At 43.5% G+C, this 15117-nt stretch overlaps 1 protein-coding gene across 1 annotated transcript in view; it reads right to left on the bottom strand.

Annotated features, from left to right (window-relative positions):
• Positions 1-14766, bottom strand: part of sv2ba (synaptic vesicle glycoprotein 2Ba) — a 28195-nt gene extending 13429 nt beyond the window's left edge. The window contains exons 1-4 of the mRNA XM_015953924.3: positions 14238-14766; positions 7877-8057; positions 4814-4965; positions 1117-1250 (exon numbers count right to left, since the gene is read on the bottom strand). Of these exons, the coding sequence (XP_015809410.3) occupies positions 1117-1250; positions 4814-4965; positions 7877-8057; positions 14238-14715 (945 nt within the window). The 5' untranslated portion in view covers positions 14716-14766. The remainder of the gene's footprint in view (positions 1-1116; positions 1251-4813; positions 4966-7876; positions 8058-14237) is intronic.
• Between the last annotated feature and the right edge of the window lie 351 nt (positions 14767-15117).

Here is a 15117-nt window from a genome sequence, read left to right as displayed (position 1 = left end):
CCTTTACACAGCAGTGATATGTTACTGTGATTTCTGCTTACTCATCACTCTCCACCAAGCACAGTGATGTTTGAAAACAGTGAGATTCTACACTCCTGGTTTGTAATTTTGACCCTGAACTACAGCAAAACCGTTTCCCTGTGTGTTACGATCAAACGCAAGATTTCTGACAACTTCACTGTCTTCATCGAACTGAGAGAAATCCAACAAGTGGATGAGTTTAAATATCTGGGTGCTGATTTAGATTCTCATCTTAAAAACGAAATCTTAAACTTCTCTGTCATAAAACTGACATCCAAATGTCTAAAAGGCCTTATCCCGGAGCTGGGACAAGGCAGCACAGGAGCTACAATAAGAGGAGTAGAAAGTGGAGACTGCAAAACACTGAAATACAAAACATCAGTTGCCTCATTCTGATTTAGAGGACCTCAGATGTGGAACAATCGACCATCAGCAATAAAGCTAGTATCAATTATACAACTTTTACCTCCCAGGAGAAAAAATGACTGAAACAAAAACAAACTTGTAAACACTGATGATTCTCATCAGGTAAACTGGTAACGCTTCCGTTTACAGTCCCGTAATTACTAAGTACGTACATGGTAATTACATAGTAAGTTAAACTATGTTGTTGTGTAATTAAAGTGTATGATTGTAATAATGTGTAATTATTGTGTAAAGCAGAATTCACTGGGAATGATTAATACAAATAAAAACTAGAATTGAACATGAGTTACATGGCAATAACTGTTTAAGAACTCAGAAACAATATTACACTTTAACTTACTATGTAATTACCATGTAAGTACTTAGTAATTAGGGGGCTGTAAAAGGAAGCGTTACCGTGTGTGTGTGTGTGTGTGTGTGCGCGCGCGCGTGCGTGCGTGTGTGTGTGTGTGTGTGTGTGGTGATAAATGTAATACATGCTGTTATTTGATTGTCTCTAAAAGTCCAACAAAGGACTAGGTTTGCAAATTGGCCTCTGGCTAGAAGACCTCTGTACAAAACAACAGTTGCGTTGCCCTTCCATGCAACATTGTCTGTGTGATGTACAATAAAACCTAACTAAACTAAACGAATCTATCCAGATGGACCAGACTGGTCCCAGTATCTGACCTCCAGCAGGAAACGTGGACTTTCTGGCATGAAGATGACTCCGATAAGTGCCGCCAGTGCAGGGAAGAGACACACCAGAATGAACAGCCTCCAGCTGTGCATCTGAAACTGCGTTCCAATGGCAAAACCCCAGCCTGGAAAACCAACAGAGAACAAGTTAGCTTTACGTTCCGTCAGAACCCCCATCGCCTCAAAAGCAGCAAACATGCAGAAAACCTTTTCACTGGTTTTCTTGGTGTGGAAGTAAAATAGGGATGTGTATTGTTGAAATTCTGACGATACAATGTATCACGATATATTGCGATACATTCAGCCAGACGATGTTAGTGATGTTTTTAAACAGAAATTACTGTAGGAAAATTCTATAAACATAACTTGTTTAACATATCTGAACCATAACAGAGGGGTTTACATTTCAGTGGTGGAAACAAAACCCATTACACACTGCTGCCAAATAGCAGTCAGCATTTGATTTGCACCAAAAGAAGAGAAAATACACACATGTCTGTATGCAAATTCTTTCAAAAATTCGATACACTGTTTTTGAATATCGATATAATATCACAGAAAAATATCGTGATATATTGCCATATAGATATTTTCTCACATCCCCAAAGTTAGTAGCCTAGTGAACTAGACCAAATTCTTGCTTTGCAAAGAATGGTCTAGGCATGCTCCATTGGAACCTCAGCAGCTCCTACCAGGACTCTGGCTAGCCAATCACAGCTCTCTAGAGGGGTTTCAAACACATAAAGAGCTGTGATTGGTCCATAATGGTGGGCCAATCATAGTGCTCTATCTGCTTAGTGAACAAATCACAGAGCTTTATCCGCTTTGTGGGCCAATCAGGGTACTCTATATGCCTGGTGGGTGGGATGATGCAACAGAGTGAAACAAGAGTATGTCACATTCATTGTCCAGTAGCATGTGGAGATCATTTGAAAGACAATGGTAGAACCCGCCCCACAACCGGGAGCCATCAATGGAGCATAGCCAGACTAAATAATACATTTATTTAGTCTGGCTTGCCAGGCTACAAAGTTAGACCTTGGCCCATTTCTGGCTCATGCTTGATTTCATGTTTTCATTGCTTCAGCTAGAAAATCCCTCTTAGAATGGTAATTTTTATGTAGCATTTTTATTTTCAGATAAATGCTTAAAATTACACTTTTATTGTGATCACAGTGTATATACCAGCTCAGTGGCCTAGTGGTAGAGTGTCCGCCCAGAGACTGGGAGATCAGGGTTCGATTCGTGGTCGGGTCTTACCAAAGACTTTGAAAAAAGGCTTGACACTCAGCATTAAGGGGTTGGATTGGGGCTTAAACCACCAAATGGTTCCCGAGCGCGGCCGTGTCTGCAGCTCACCATTCCCTCAGGGGATGGGTCAAATGCGGAGAACAAATTTCTCACATGCATCAGTGTGTGTAACAACTGATGGGACTTTAACTTCAACTTTCCTTACACAGCAGCATGAGAATTTACAACAACTGAAAAGAAGTAATCCAATGTAACCATGTCACTATAAACCAATAGATCTGTGTGTAGATTCATGTTATCCACAGTTGCTTTCTGTGTTACGTCATTAGGTCAAGCCCTCCTCAGTGATGCTAAGTAAACAACAAAACTGGCTTACATCAATTTTAATAGCATGTGCTGGGTTAGTGTTAGTTAAAGCTACAATGGCAAATCTGCCAAACAAACGAGCTTAGCCCATTTTTCATGCCTCTTAACAACATTCGAACATAGTATAGCATTAATTATATTGAGGAGATAAAAAAATGACTAAATGAATAAAGTGGTTCTCTTGCATTTGTCCAAAAACCTCAGCCAATAACAATATGATCTGAAACCAATTATTAGACCATCAGGTTGCCAGTTGGTGGGTGCTCCACATCATTCTCACTTGTGTATTTAGCAGCAGAACACCCCTGGTGTGAGAAGTTCTCCACTCAATAATATCAGAGAAGGAGAAACAGCCGGCTGCTACCTCTTCAGCTTTAGGACAAACTATCAGTGTCCCAAAAAGAAAGTCACCATTTGAACAGCAAAAACTAAAATGTTTGGACAGAGAAAATGGTGACTGGTGTTTAGCACCGTTTTGTTTCCTCTGGCAGTGCGGGTTCTAGTATCCAGCTGACCTGGCCTAAATATGATAGCCTACTGTGGGGGTGAGAGCTCTGTGATCGTTTAAAAGCTAGCTTGTTAAGCCGATATGCCATTGCAGTCGGCACGAGTTACAAAAACTAATGTTGAACGAAATTAGATAATCTTTTCTCAAATGCAGTTTTGTAGATCTGATATTAACCTTCGAAGCCTGATAAGCTGCACCTTATTCAACCACATAGGAGTAACGCACCACTTTACATGCCCAGTAACAGTAACAGTGTTGTAATGCTGGGAAAAGTAATTCATTAGATTACTCCATTACCTAAAACATAACACTATTACACTTAAGCACTGTTACTCCCACTGCTCAAATGTTTATGTTAAAAGGAAATGTATATTAATCCTTCCATTTAAGAAACAGGATTTAGTTAAGTCAATTCAACATCTCATTTCTTAGTGTACATGTGAACAACCAACCATGCAAGCTGAAAGGGATCAAGTCCAAAACTTAAAGGAGTGCATCACTCCTTTAATCAATACATTTGCAGTGGCCTCTGATGGAAATGAATGCCTTGTAAGTCGTACTCTAGAAAAACAAAAGCTCTGGTGCATCAGTTTCAGGAACTAGAAGTGAGCCACATCCCAGCTGAGCTTCAGACGACAGGATTTGGAATCTTTTTTTCTGATATTTGGACATCTTTCATCTGACTGGCAACCAGCGACTCGACTCTACCACTGAGTCTGTTTGCTCTGACGTTTTATCTCCACAAACAACTCAACCCTGAAGGATTTCTGCTGTGTGGTCGAGCTGTTCACTCATTCGCTGCCATTGATGGCAAAAGTCATCATTTGCATTTTTTTACTGTGTGGGCATCGGAATGAGCCCCCCGCACCGTGAGAACAAACATCCCAGCTCTAAAGCTGATCTTCGTCCGCGTATGTCACACGTCACTTGATCAGGAAGCAGAAAATCCATGTGTTAGGAGATGGTTTTGGGCCGCTGCTGTAAAAAAAGTGAGGCGTGAACCGGAAAAGCTTCTGCCGATCACAATTCAACTACAAATTATGAAAGAACGGATAACGCTCGAAGCGCGTGGATCCTTCCTGATGTAAGAGGTGAGTCTACTCTTAATTTGGGTAGTTTTGGCGTTGGCATAATCATAGAGCGCAACGTTCTGTGACTCTTAAAAAAACGGTGAAAACAGCTGGCAGTTAATGAGTTGATGCTAACGGCTAGCTTCCACCAGCCGAGACATTCTCTTTTCCTGGACACTAAACCAACAACAGACTCCCCTGTCATGAGTCAAGGTGGGTGAGTCCATGAATGTTTAGTGACAGTGTGACGTAGATCTGTCAGGCCTTTCTAATCCAAAAATTTCATTGTCTATTTTCCATCAGAAGCTAATGCAGGAGATAGGTGTAGGGGACTATTTTCATGTTCAACCTGCATGAAACACTCAAAAATAATCATTTTAAATGTTTACTTTTTCATGTTTAATCTGTTTCCTGTTCAAATGAAAAATCCCACTTCTGGATTTTTTCAGTGTTCCACTCGTGCTGTTTGTGTTTGTGGGAGTGGTGCTGTTACCATAGTGAGGAATGATTCCCCAGGCGGTGAAGGAGGCGTACAGACCTCCCAGCATCCAGAACATGCAGAGCCAGCTCAGATGTTCTCCACGTTTGTCCATCTGCAGGAACTCAGTGAAGTAGGTGTACACAATGGGGATGGATCCGCCAATCCTAGAACAGGAAACACAGCCATCTTCCTGAAGTATCTCAGTCACGTCTGGTCGTTTTAGGCTTCATGAGTCCAGACAGTTCCTCACCACTTTAGCAGGTCAGAGACTGTTACATGTGTTGTAAACCATGCAATTAATTTTAAACATGTAATTATTAAATTAAAATGTAAATAATTAGATTATTATTCTCATTGTGGAAATATAAAATCTGACTATCTTGTCCTTCTAGATAGCAGATTAGCTGTCTTGTTTTTGATGATTTATATCAAATATAAGATTGTTATTGTCTTAGAATAGGGGTGGGTCAAATCCATGACATGTCTTTCAGCTCATAAAACATTATATGAATTATTAAAATATATTTGTTTACACCAGCAGACTGTGAGAAGTCACACTGGAACATCAGCATGGATAAATTCCCTTTCTTGTAAAATATTATACACCGTGATTGATTTGGAAGTTTTTTTCTTCATTTCATTAATAATTAAAATTTAATTAAAAGCTAATGAGAGGTGTAGGAGACTTTTTTCATGTTCAGCCTGCATGAAACACTCAGAGTGATCGATTATAATCAAAAATAATAAGTAAAAAATGGTTTTTCATTGAAGCACCTCCTCAGCAGTCAGTGACATATGTAGCCTTCAGAGGGAAGGAGCAAACTTGCAACGGTTGACGAGGTCATTTCTTCTGAACCCAGCAACAGTTGGGGTCCGTAGTCTCAGTGACTTTGACCGTGTTGGTAAAACATCTGATCTTCTGGATCAGGACATTGTCTTCCAGGTGGAGGCCGTTCCCATGGAGACCGAAATAAAGATGATCACAACTGTTTTCTTGAATCACAGCTCTGGTTCAAATGACAACATGGACCTGAACAAATCCAGCGGTGCACCGGCTTCTCAGCAATATGGTAAAGATTGGCTCATGTGACCTTTGACCCTACACAACTGTCGAGCAGTCTTTCTCAGTCCGATCACATTCTGCATCAGCATCTTCAGTCACCTGAGGAAAAGTTATTTGTGCTGAATATTCCAGACCATAATAATCCGGCTTTCACCAGCGTTTCTGCTTCTGTTGCTTCCAGTGACAAACGTCAGGGAGCTGAGATCTTTTAGCTCCTCCTCCTGCCATCTTCATGGGAATCTTGACTAAAGCTCCTTCGTATTTTCATGGAAATGACACAAAAGCTGCTTTGAATCTGAATTAAGAACCAGACTAAGGCTCATATTTGCGAATATGAAGTTTAATAAAACATTGTGCTAGCTGCTAATGTTTTGTTTTGCCGACATATTTCTGTTGAGGTTATCCAGTTTGTCTGGAGCTGTGTGAAGCTGGTTTTTGCAGATTAGCTGTCTTGTTTTTGATGATTTATATCAAATATAAGATTGTTATTCTCTTAGAATAGGGGTGGGTCAAATCCATGACATGTCTTTCAGCTCATAAAACATTATATGAATCATTAAAATATATTTGTTTACACCAGCAGATTGTGAGAAGTCACACTGGAACATCAGCATGGATAAATTCCCTTTCTTGTAAAATATGATACACCGTGATTGATTTGGAAGTCTTTTTCTTCATTTCCTTAATAATTAAAATTTCTTAGTAAAGAAAATTCCCGTAAAAGCAGGAAAAAGCCAGACGTAAGGGAATTAAAACTTGTTACTGATGAGTGCAAATTCACAATGCCCAGACAATTAGTTTCTTTGATGTGACGCAGGGTTAGGGTTAGGGTAACACACTAACCCTAACCCTGCGACTAAAACAGAAATAGTTTTCCTTCTTTCAAAAGGTAATCTAATTCTCCATTAAAGCTTTAAAATGATGATAGAAATAAAATTCTACTCTGTCAATGTAAAACAAAAATTATTGTTTGTTGTGTTTAATGTGGAGGGATAATAGAGCCAAACAGTAATAATTAAAATGTTTCATGTCTTTTGTGTCATAATTGTGCACGAACAAACACGCTCATGCATGAATATTGAGTCTAAAATCCGCTTTTATATTCTTTCTGCAGCTTTGGCTGATAAAGCTGAGACTGTACTCACACTGCAAGTCCTAAAGACTCATTCAGACGTCTTTCCTGCATGATTTAAAATAATCAGAGATGTGCTGTTCACACAAACAAAGCGACGTATGGGCAGCCAGAGTCTGATTTGGGCTCCTTTTGGCTGCAGAGAAACAAAGATTCTCTGTGAGAATAAACACGACCCACAGCTGGGACTTCACGCTCCACCTTTACCACCCAAAGGAAGAATTTCTAGACACGTCGCTGTCACCATTAAAAACGTCAGGTAAATTATTGTTTTAGCTGGTCGAACAAAAAAATGAAGACATGTCACGAGAAGGCAGCTGAACAGAAAAACACATAAAAATGTATGTTTGAAACGTTCCATCAGTGCAGAGAGAGATCTGCTGCAACAGCAGGAAACCTGGACAAGTTCACTTCATGGATCTCGTGTTTTAATGTACAACGAAAAAAATTCTCTCCTGAGGTAAAAAAATATCCAGTGTGTGTGTGTGTGTGTGTGTGTGTGTGTGTGTGTGTGTGTGTGTGTGTGTGTGTGTGTGTGTGTGTGTGTGTGTGTGTGTGCATGACACTCAGCACAATAGGCGTCTGTGATCATGATCATCAGCCTGTAACCAAGCAAACTATTTTGAGAAGCACCACAAATGTAGTGTCATGGTGAAAGTTCTTTAAACACATCATCATTCAGGAGATGGAAACTCAAAAACATCATTCTTACTTTAATGGGAATTTTTCCTTTTTTACATTACGTATTTAAATGTCACTCAGCTCATTCCCAAACCTGTTCCCTCTCACGACTTTGCTCCCTGTAAAGGTCGCTCGTTAAAAGCCAGTGGGGTTGTTCCAGCATCCCTTAAACACAAACATGCATTAAGAAGCCTCTCACCCAAAGCCGGAGCAGAACCTGAAGAACAGGAAGAAGCCGTAGCCCTGAGCGAAGCAGGACAGGAAGGAGAAGACCAGGTCGATGGTCAGGACGTAGATCAGACATTTCCTCCTTCCTATCTTGTCACAGAGACCCCCCCACACCAAGGCACCCACCATCATGGCCACATACACCAACAGACCTGTAAACACACGCACACACACACACACACACACACACACACACACACACACACACACACACACACACACACACACACACACACACACACACACACACACACACACAGAACTCACATTAATTTAGGTTTTACTGATGTCCAGATTCACATGCACCTGCTCGTTTGTTCCAGCAGGGGGCGACCTTTACCCATGCATGAACACAGGTTGTTAGAGGAAGCAGCAGCTGAGTTTCAGCAGCCTTTTACAATGGAGGCTCCTGTTATTCATTTGTCAAGTTTTATTTATCAGGAAACACGTTGGAAGCACACGTAGACGACGGTACTGCTAACAAAGAGAAAGGTCACCGACGTTTGGAGGCAGCTAAGTGTGTTTCTGAGATGCTTTCAGCGTTGTTCAGAGTTCTTACCGATGATGTGTGTGTGTGTGTGTGTGTGTGTGTGTGTGTGTGTGTGTGTGTGTGTGTGTGTGTGTGTGTGTGTGTGTGTGTGTGTGTGTGTGTGTGTGTGTGTGTGTGTGTGTGTGTGTGTGTGTGTGTGTGATGTGATGCTCTCTGACTCGTGATGTTGAGGAGTTTTTTCATGCATTGAACAAGCAGCTCGTCTTGCTTCTTCTTTTTCTGAAGTGACTTGAGTTGGACAGTTTAGACTCTGTGTTTTTACTACAGAGCCCTAATTAACCAAGGCCTATAAGCAGCTTAGTGGCACGTGGAGCCACGGCGTGTGTGGTGCACCTTCCCCCTGGATTACCGAATCATCCAAAGGTTCCAGCGCTCAACAGGGCAAATCAGCACTTCCCATTCAAAATGTACTGCTCAGGAAGAGACTACGTGTCAACATTATCATATCAGCTATAGGATCTCAGCCAAGTAGGTGTCTGTCTTTGATAGGCTGACAGGACAGCTTTGTGATTTGGGAGTGTGTCCTTCAGGCGGAGGTCCAGGATCCATCCCAGCTGCAATAAGCCTGGAAAAATGAGCCCTTGAGCCCAATGAGGAGGCTGCACACCAGCTGGGGGAGAGAGAATTGATCTGTTCTTTGTTCTAATAAAAGTGAGAGTCCTGCAGTGCATTCATCTTAAAGACAGAGTAATGCAGAGATGATGCAGGACGCAGGTCAGTCTCACTTTTAACTTTCTTAGGAGAAGAAGAGAACTGCTGTACGATTCCAAACACATCAGCGAGTCCCAGTTCAGCTTTCATTTCACACATCACGCTGCAGCTGGCCTCGCTGGAACAGAAACGGGACGAAAAGAGCTGTCTGAGGTTGTTTTCCAAGTAGACTCAACCTTCAGAGGGAAATCTAAGAGTCCAAATGTCCCTGAGATGTTCTGCGAGAGCTTCAGAATGGTCAAATCAATGTGATTCAAGATGGCCACCCAGCTAACAGACAGCAACAAAAAATCCAGCTAATAACTTAGCATCAAAGATGGCGATGTGTGGTAGCGGAGAGTCTTCTGAGTGATAAACAGCATCCACAGACATGAATACGTAGACACCCCATTGAGCACTGGAGAGCGTAACAGTGTCTCCACCATACTGGACGGGTTCCTCTCTTCAAACCCAACAGGACTCAGTGCAGAGTGAGCAACTAAACCCGTTTTTGTGCAGCCTACAGTTGCAGCACACCATTAAAACAGTTCACGTGGGACTACTAGTGACTTTTCTAGCCTATCTGACAAGATTTTATATTTTAATTTATTTGCTTTTATTATATTTATTTTTTAATAATCACGCCAAACCATGTGTCTGATTTTGTGACGAAACATAATAAAATGTGTTGCTTTTAGTTGGGTAAGCACCGTCCCCAGTAGAAATAAATGCACTGGGGGTAAATGAAGACCCATCCAAGATGGCGGCCCGCTGCTACGCCAGTCCATGGGGCGCCTACGTATATGATGTCTGTGAACAGCGGCAGCCTTTTTGCTCTGGAGCCACCCACAAGAAAGCACCACAGAAGAAGAAGAAGGCTGGCGAAGGGAGCTTAGTGACAAGAGAGCGCAGCAACCTCTGATTGGCTCTTGTCTAGTTTACGTGGCAGGACAACTATGCTGCTTTATTTGCTGTGATGGCTCTGAAATGAATCCCATCAGATATTCCTGCTATGTGTTAAGGGCGCTCTGGTCTGCTCAGAGGCACGTCTGGACTCCTACGATCATGAACATGTTGGGTTGTCTGGGCCTGATGTCGTGGACGAACAGGTGTGATGATTTTGAATGTGGAACAGGTATTCAGCTTAAGTTTCATGTGATTTGATCTGAGAGTTATTCGCAAAACTCCATCTGAGGTATTTTATTCAAGATGGCCTCCTCAGCCAATCCCCAGAAAGGAGTCTGAAAGTAGCCCTGTTGGTAGCTGAGAGTCATCCCTGACAGGCGGAGTCAAATACTGCAAAAACTATTGGATGGACATTAAATAAAAAGAGAAAAACAGGTAAATATCCATCAGCTTTCAAAATAAGATGATCTAAATCTGACATGGGGGTGACCTGCATTACTTCAAGCAACAACATCCGTCCATCCATTCTCCTCTGCTTATGCGGAGTCAGGTCGCGAGGCAGCAGCCTAAGCAGAGAGGCCAGACTTCCCTGTCCCAAACCACTTTAGCCAGCTCCTCCGGGGGGTCCCAAGGCGTTCCCTGGCCAGCCGAGAGACATAGTCCCTCCAGCGTGTCCTGGGTCTTCCTTTAGGTCTCTGTAATCAGCCTCATAAAGGTGAGTCACTGTCTGGTGGCCAGAACATGAGCGTGCATCCTATAGGGCCGTTCTGTAGATCTGCTTCATATTCTCAGTCGGCGATCAGAACTCTTCTCTCTCTCTACACCAACAGATGCTGCGATTTCATTTTCAGCGGGCCCTCCTCCTGCTTCTGCAGCCTGTCAGAGGCCTGAAGCGTATCTGACAGCTCTGCACCAGGACGCCGCGGGTTGCCAGGATCTCTGACTGCTGCAACATGCTCCACATTAGCCTGGGAACACACGCTGAATGCAATCACCACCACGTTCCTCATCAGTCTCTCGTAATGCTGCGTCCCAGGGGCCCGTCAAGATGAGATGAGTGATGTGCAACCTGCCACTTCGCCTGGCTACGCTCCGGCTCTGGGAATCCAGGTGAGGCACTTTAATGTGCAGCTTAGCTGTCTGCACAGAGGAACAGACGCTTTCATGGTACATTTCTCAGTAAGCTAAGAAAGATCTTTGTTGTTTTATGGGTTTTTTCTGTTAGAGTGAAGCTAAAATAGAGTGGCAATGAAGCAGACACAACCCAAAAGACACAATATATTCATCAGACAAAGTCTGCATCTGTGTCTAAAGACAATCTGCGTCCACGAAGCGAGCTCTCAGACATTTGTCGTGCTACTGCCAAGCCTCCGCGAGGCTAATCTGGTTGCACACAATGGACCAATTCCCCACGCAGACACACAATGGTAATTATTATTTGATCCAAGCCTTCTCCCTTAACTTGCTGCAGCAGCTTGGGAATATTCCTGCCTGATGATCTGTAGCCATGAAATGCCAAACATCTGCAGGAATATTTTCCAGCCAAGCACAACAGCACATCATTTCACTGATGAGTTTCCTCCTTTCTGGGTAAAGACTGCAACTCGCCACCAGATGACTGTAATTAGAAAGTCTTGCGGGTTTCCTGAAGGATGCGTCTGTGTTGGTAGAATAGTTTCCCCCAAATCAGTTGTTAGCTCTGTGGCTTATGGAATGATACAGCAGACAAAAACTCTGACATTTTCCACAGACGTGTAAAACAAAAAGGAAATACCGACACGTTTAGTTTTCTTTTGCTTGGAAATATAAAGAATTTTAACCGTGTGACACCAAAGGCATCAGAAAACTGTGTGTGACGGCGCTCTACCTCGCTGAAGGATCAGCACGCTCCTCAGGACCTGGGGGGCCCCCAGATCGGGAACCACTGGAAATGGTCCCCACAAGATTACAGGGGTCCCCACAATTTTGTCTGGGGTTGTGAGATTAAACTAGATTATATTTGAAAAAATTACACGTGTAAAATCCCCAAAAAAAGACCCAGTAGTATAATCCAAACTCTGCATAAGTAATAGGTCTGTATAAAGTTTGTAATGAATCACTTTTAGTGTCTTTATGCAGGAGGCATCAGGGCTCCTGAAGGGAAAAGGCTGGGCCCTTCCTGGGGACTCTACTGCCTCAGGGTCTCACGTAAGCCTTCTTCCTCCCAGGAGAGCCCACTTCGGACCCTCGCCTTAAGCAAACGGACCAATGCTGTTGGTGTTTTTGATTTAAAGGCAACTAAAGACATGTTTGACTTTAGCTACTCCATCATTGTTTGTGAAAACATTTGGATTCCCAGTCCACATGAAGTTGCATGTAAACTGGGAATACTGGGAATACTGGGAATACTGGGCATGCTGAGGATGATGTTAACATGTGACTCTTCTCTACTGTAATAAAGTTCACATTATAAAGTTAACTGCCTGCTGCTGTCATGCTCTGCGTCTCCCTCATGAGTCTCCTTGTGTTCTCCATCCCTCTCTAGGTTCCCCTTATGTGTCTCCTTGTGTTCCTCATGTGTCTCCTTGTGTTCCTCATGTGTCTCCTTGTCTGTGCCCCCCCACCCCCCATCCCCCGTGTGCCTCCGTGTGTTCCCCAGCCCACTCCAGGTTTTTTCCCTTAGGTGTTCCCCTTAGGTTTCTGTGTCCCTGTGGTTCCCCAGCCCCTTCCAGGTTCTCTCTAGGTTTCCCTTACGTTCTCCCTTTAGCTCATTTTGCTCCCTTCCCCATTTTTAGGTCTGGTTTCCTCCCATGCTCTGTTGTGCTCCTCCTCTGTTTATTAGTCTCACCTGTGCACAATTCCCTAACCACCCAGCCCTTGTGTATATAACCCTGTCTGCGTCTCAGTTTGTTGTCGGCCCATTGTTCTTGCATCAGCGTTGTCTCGTTCCCCCCTCTTGGTCTCTTGGTATTTTGGTTTTTTTCTCTAGGTCTCTTGGATATTGCTCTTTGGATTTTTGGACATTTGGATCTGGGCTTCCTGCCCCTTCTTGGATTTTTGGTTTTTGGACGATTATTCCTAAATAAAGGATTTTATGTTTTACTTGCTCCTGCCTTTGTGTCGCTCTGGGTTTCTGCATTTTGGGTCCTAACGTCCTCCTGGCTCACAGTGTAAAAAGGTGCATCCATCTACAAAACATAATATGATGCCATCTTTGTAGTTTTTTTAATTTTTCTATCAAGTGCATTTCCAAACAGCATGAGAGCTGACCAAAGCGCCCAACAGGAAGAGAAGTACTCAAAGCATTCAACAGAGCTAATGATAAAAGCAAGTAAAACCTTGCTGTAATTCAGTCAATTAAACCTAATAAAAATACAGATAAGAATAACTAAAAAAAGATTTTAGTTTTCTCCGTTGCAGCTCTGGTGCCAGGTACGCCCGAGGTCTGTCTACGAACACAGAGCGCTGTGATTGGCTGGACCTAAACCTTCTCACATCCAATGAGGGTCAGGGTGGAGAGTGGCTGGACCGACCTGCAGAGCCACATCTTTAGTTCCTGCTAAGGTTGGTCCAGATTTCTAGGCTACCTTTCTTTTCCCTTTACATTTTTCCATCTCATCTTTGTCAGAGTTAGAATTTCTGTTGCTGTTTTCAGTTTCCTCCTTCTGTCCAAAGGCATGGAGAAACTTACCAAGGTCCATTTTTACTGGGTAGTTTGCCAGAAATCGGATCCACCGCCTGAACCTGACCAAGCAGATGGACACTACCACATGTGTTTTACATAATGGTTATTTAGAATAAGAAATAATGATTTCTTACACCACCTACACATAGCTGGAGCTGGAAAGTAAGCAAACGTCTGTTTGATTATGTGGTGAAAATGCTTCGCCGTGATAAATCTGCCATGTTATAAACCCTGATGATTGGTGACTTTCTCTAAGAGGTGAACGTGTGAATCGTGCATCCATACAATGAGCAACACAGCTAAACGTGTAAGCATGCCCAAACGTAAACCTCCTGCATCGTTGATTTAAGACGTCACATCTCATCTTCCTGGGGTGCTACCACATGCTTAGCTGTGTTGCCCATTCTGCAGATGCACAATCCTTTACTTTTTTAGGAAAGGTGACTAGTGAGGCCTTCCGGCGGTCAAGATTTATTATCAATAAGCAGCATCAAACACTAACCAGTCAGAGCAGCCACTCACCCAGCAGTCCTTTGTTAGCGTTGGATATGCACATGTCCTTTTCAGCACTGGGCAGGACAAAACCCACAACAAAGCCATCTACGCCGTCGGCCATCAGCGCCAGGCCCAGCACGAAGAAGAGCATCCACTGGAAGCGTCCGTGACCACAGTCCTCCATGATGGTCTCGTACTGCTCTGGCAGGTTCTCCTCCTCCTCCTCCTGCTGTGCAGTCAGACGTGCTTTCCTCTTGGCCTCCAGCCGGGCTGCCCGCCTCGCCTCCTTGATCTCATCGGGGTGGGGGATGCCCTGGTACTCCCCCTCATACATCTGATCGTCCTCATCTGCCCCCTCGGTGGCATCGCTGGCTGCATCCTCCTCCTGTGGGGGGTAGTCGGTCTGATAAGGGTATCCATCCGGACCTCCTCCATCTTGGGTGTAGGTGTACTCTCCAGCCTCAGTCATCTGCTGGTTCACATTGTTCTGATAGGGGTCATTCATGGTTCCTGCAGTGTGAAAAGGGACTCTTGTCTTGTAGAACGCTGTTGTAGCTCAAGCTGTCAGCTAGAGCGGCATAATCCTCCTGGATCCCAGGTGTCAGGAGAAACTGCAGATCTTCTGTTAAGGCCTCACGCTGACAGACTGTTACCTTCCCTGATTTGCACAGTGCGACATGTTGAACCTGAAATACACAACAAAGTGTCTGTCAGCCCAACAACCGAGAAGAGTGCATGTAGAGCAGAAACACTGTGATGCCGCGGCGCCTTTTGGGGCATCTCGTGACCTGTCTCCACCTCAGGATCTGATCTGACGGAGTCATTTTTGGAACAACACAAAGTGTGCATCAGACTCACTGAAACCGTGGATCTTCTGAGTTTTATCAGCTATATCTTCATCCCTGTT

The sequence above is a fragment of the Nothobranchius furzeri genome, chromosome 9 (assembly GCF_043380555.1).
Source record: "Nothobranchius furzeri strain GRZ-AD chromosome 9, NfurGRZ-RIMD1, whole genome shotgun sequence".
Taxonomy (NCBI): Eukaryota; Metazoa; Chordata; class Actinopteri; order Cyprinodontiformes; family Nothobranchiidae; genus Nothobranchius; species Nothobranchius furzeri.
The sequence above is the reverse complement of the archived record's forward strand: the minus strand, read 5'-3'. Positions and strand labels throughout refer to the sequence as shown.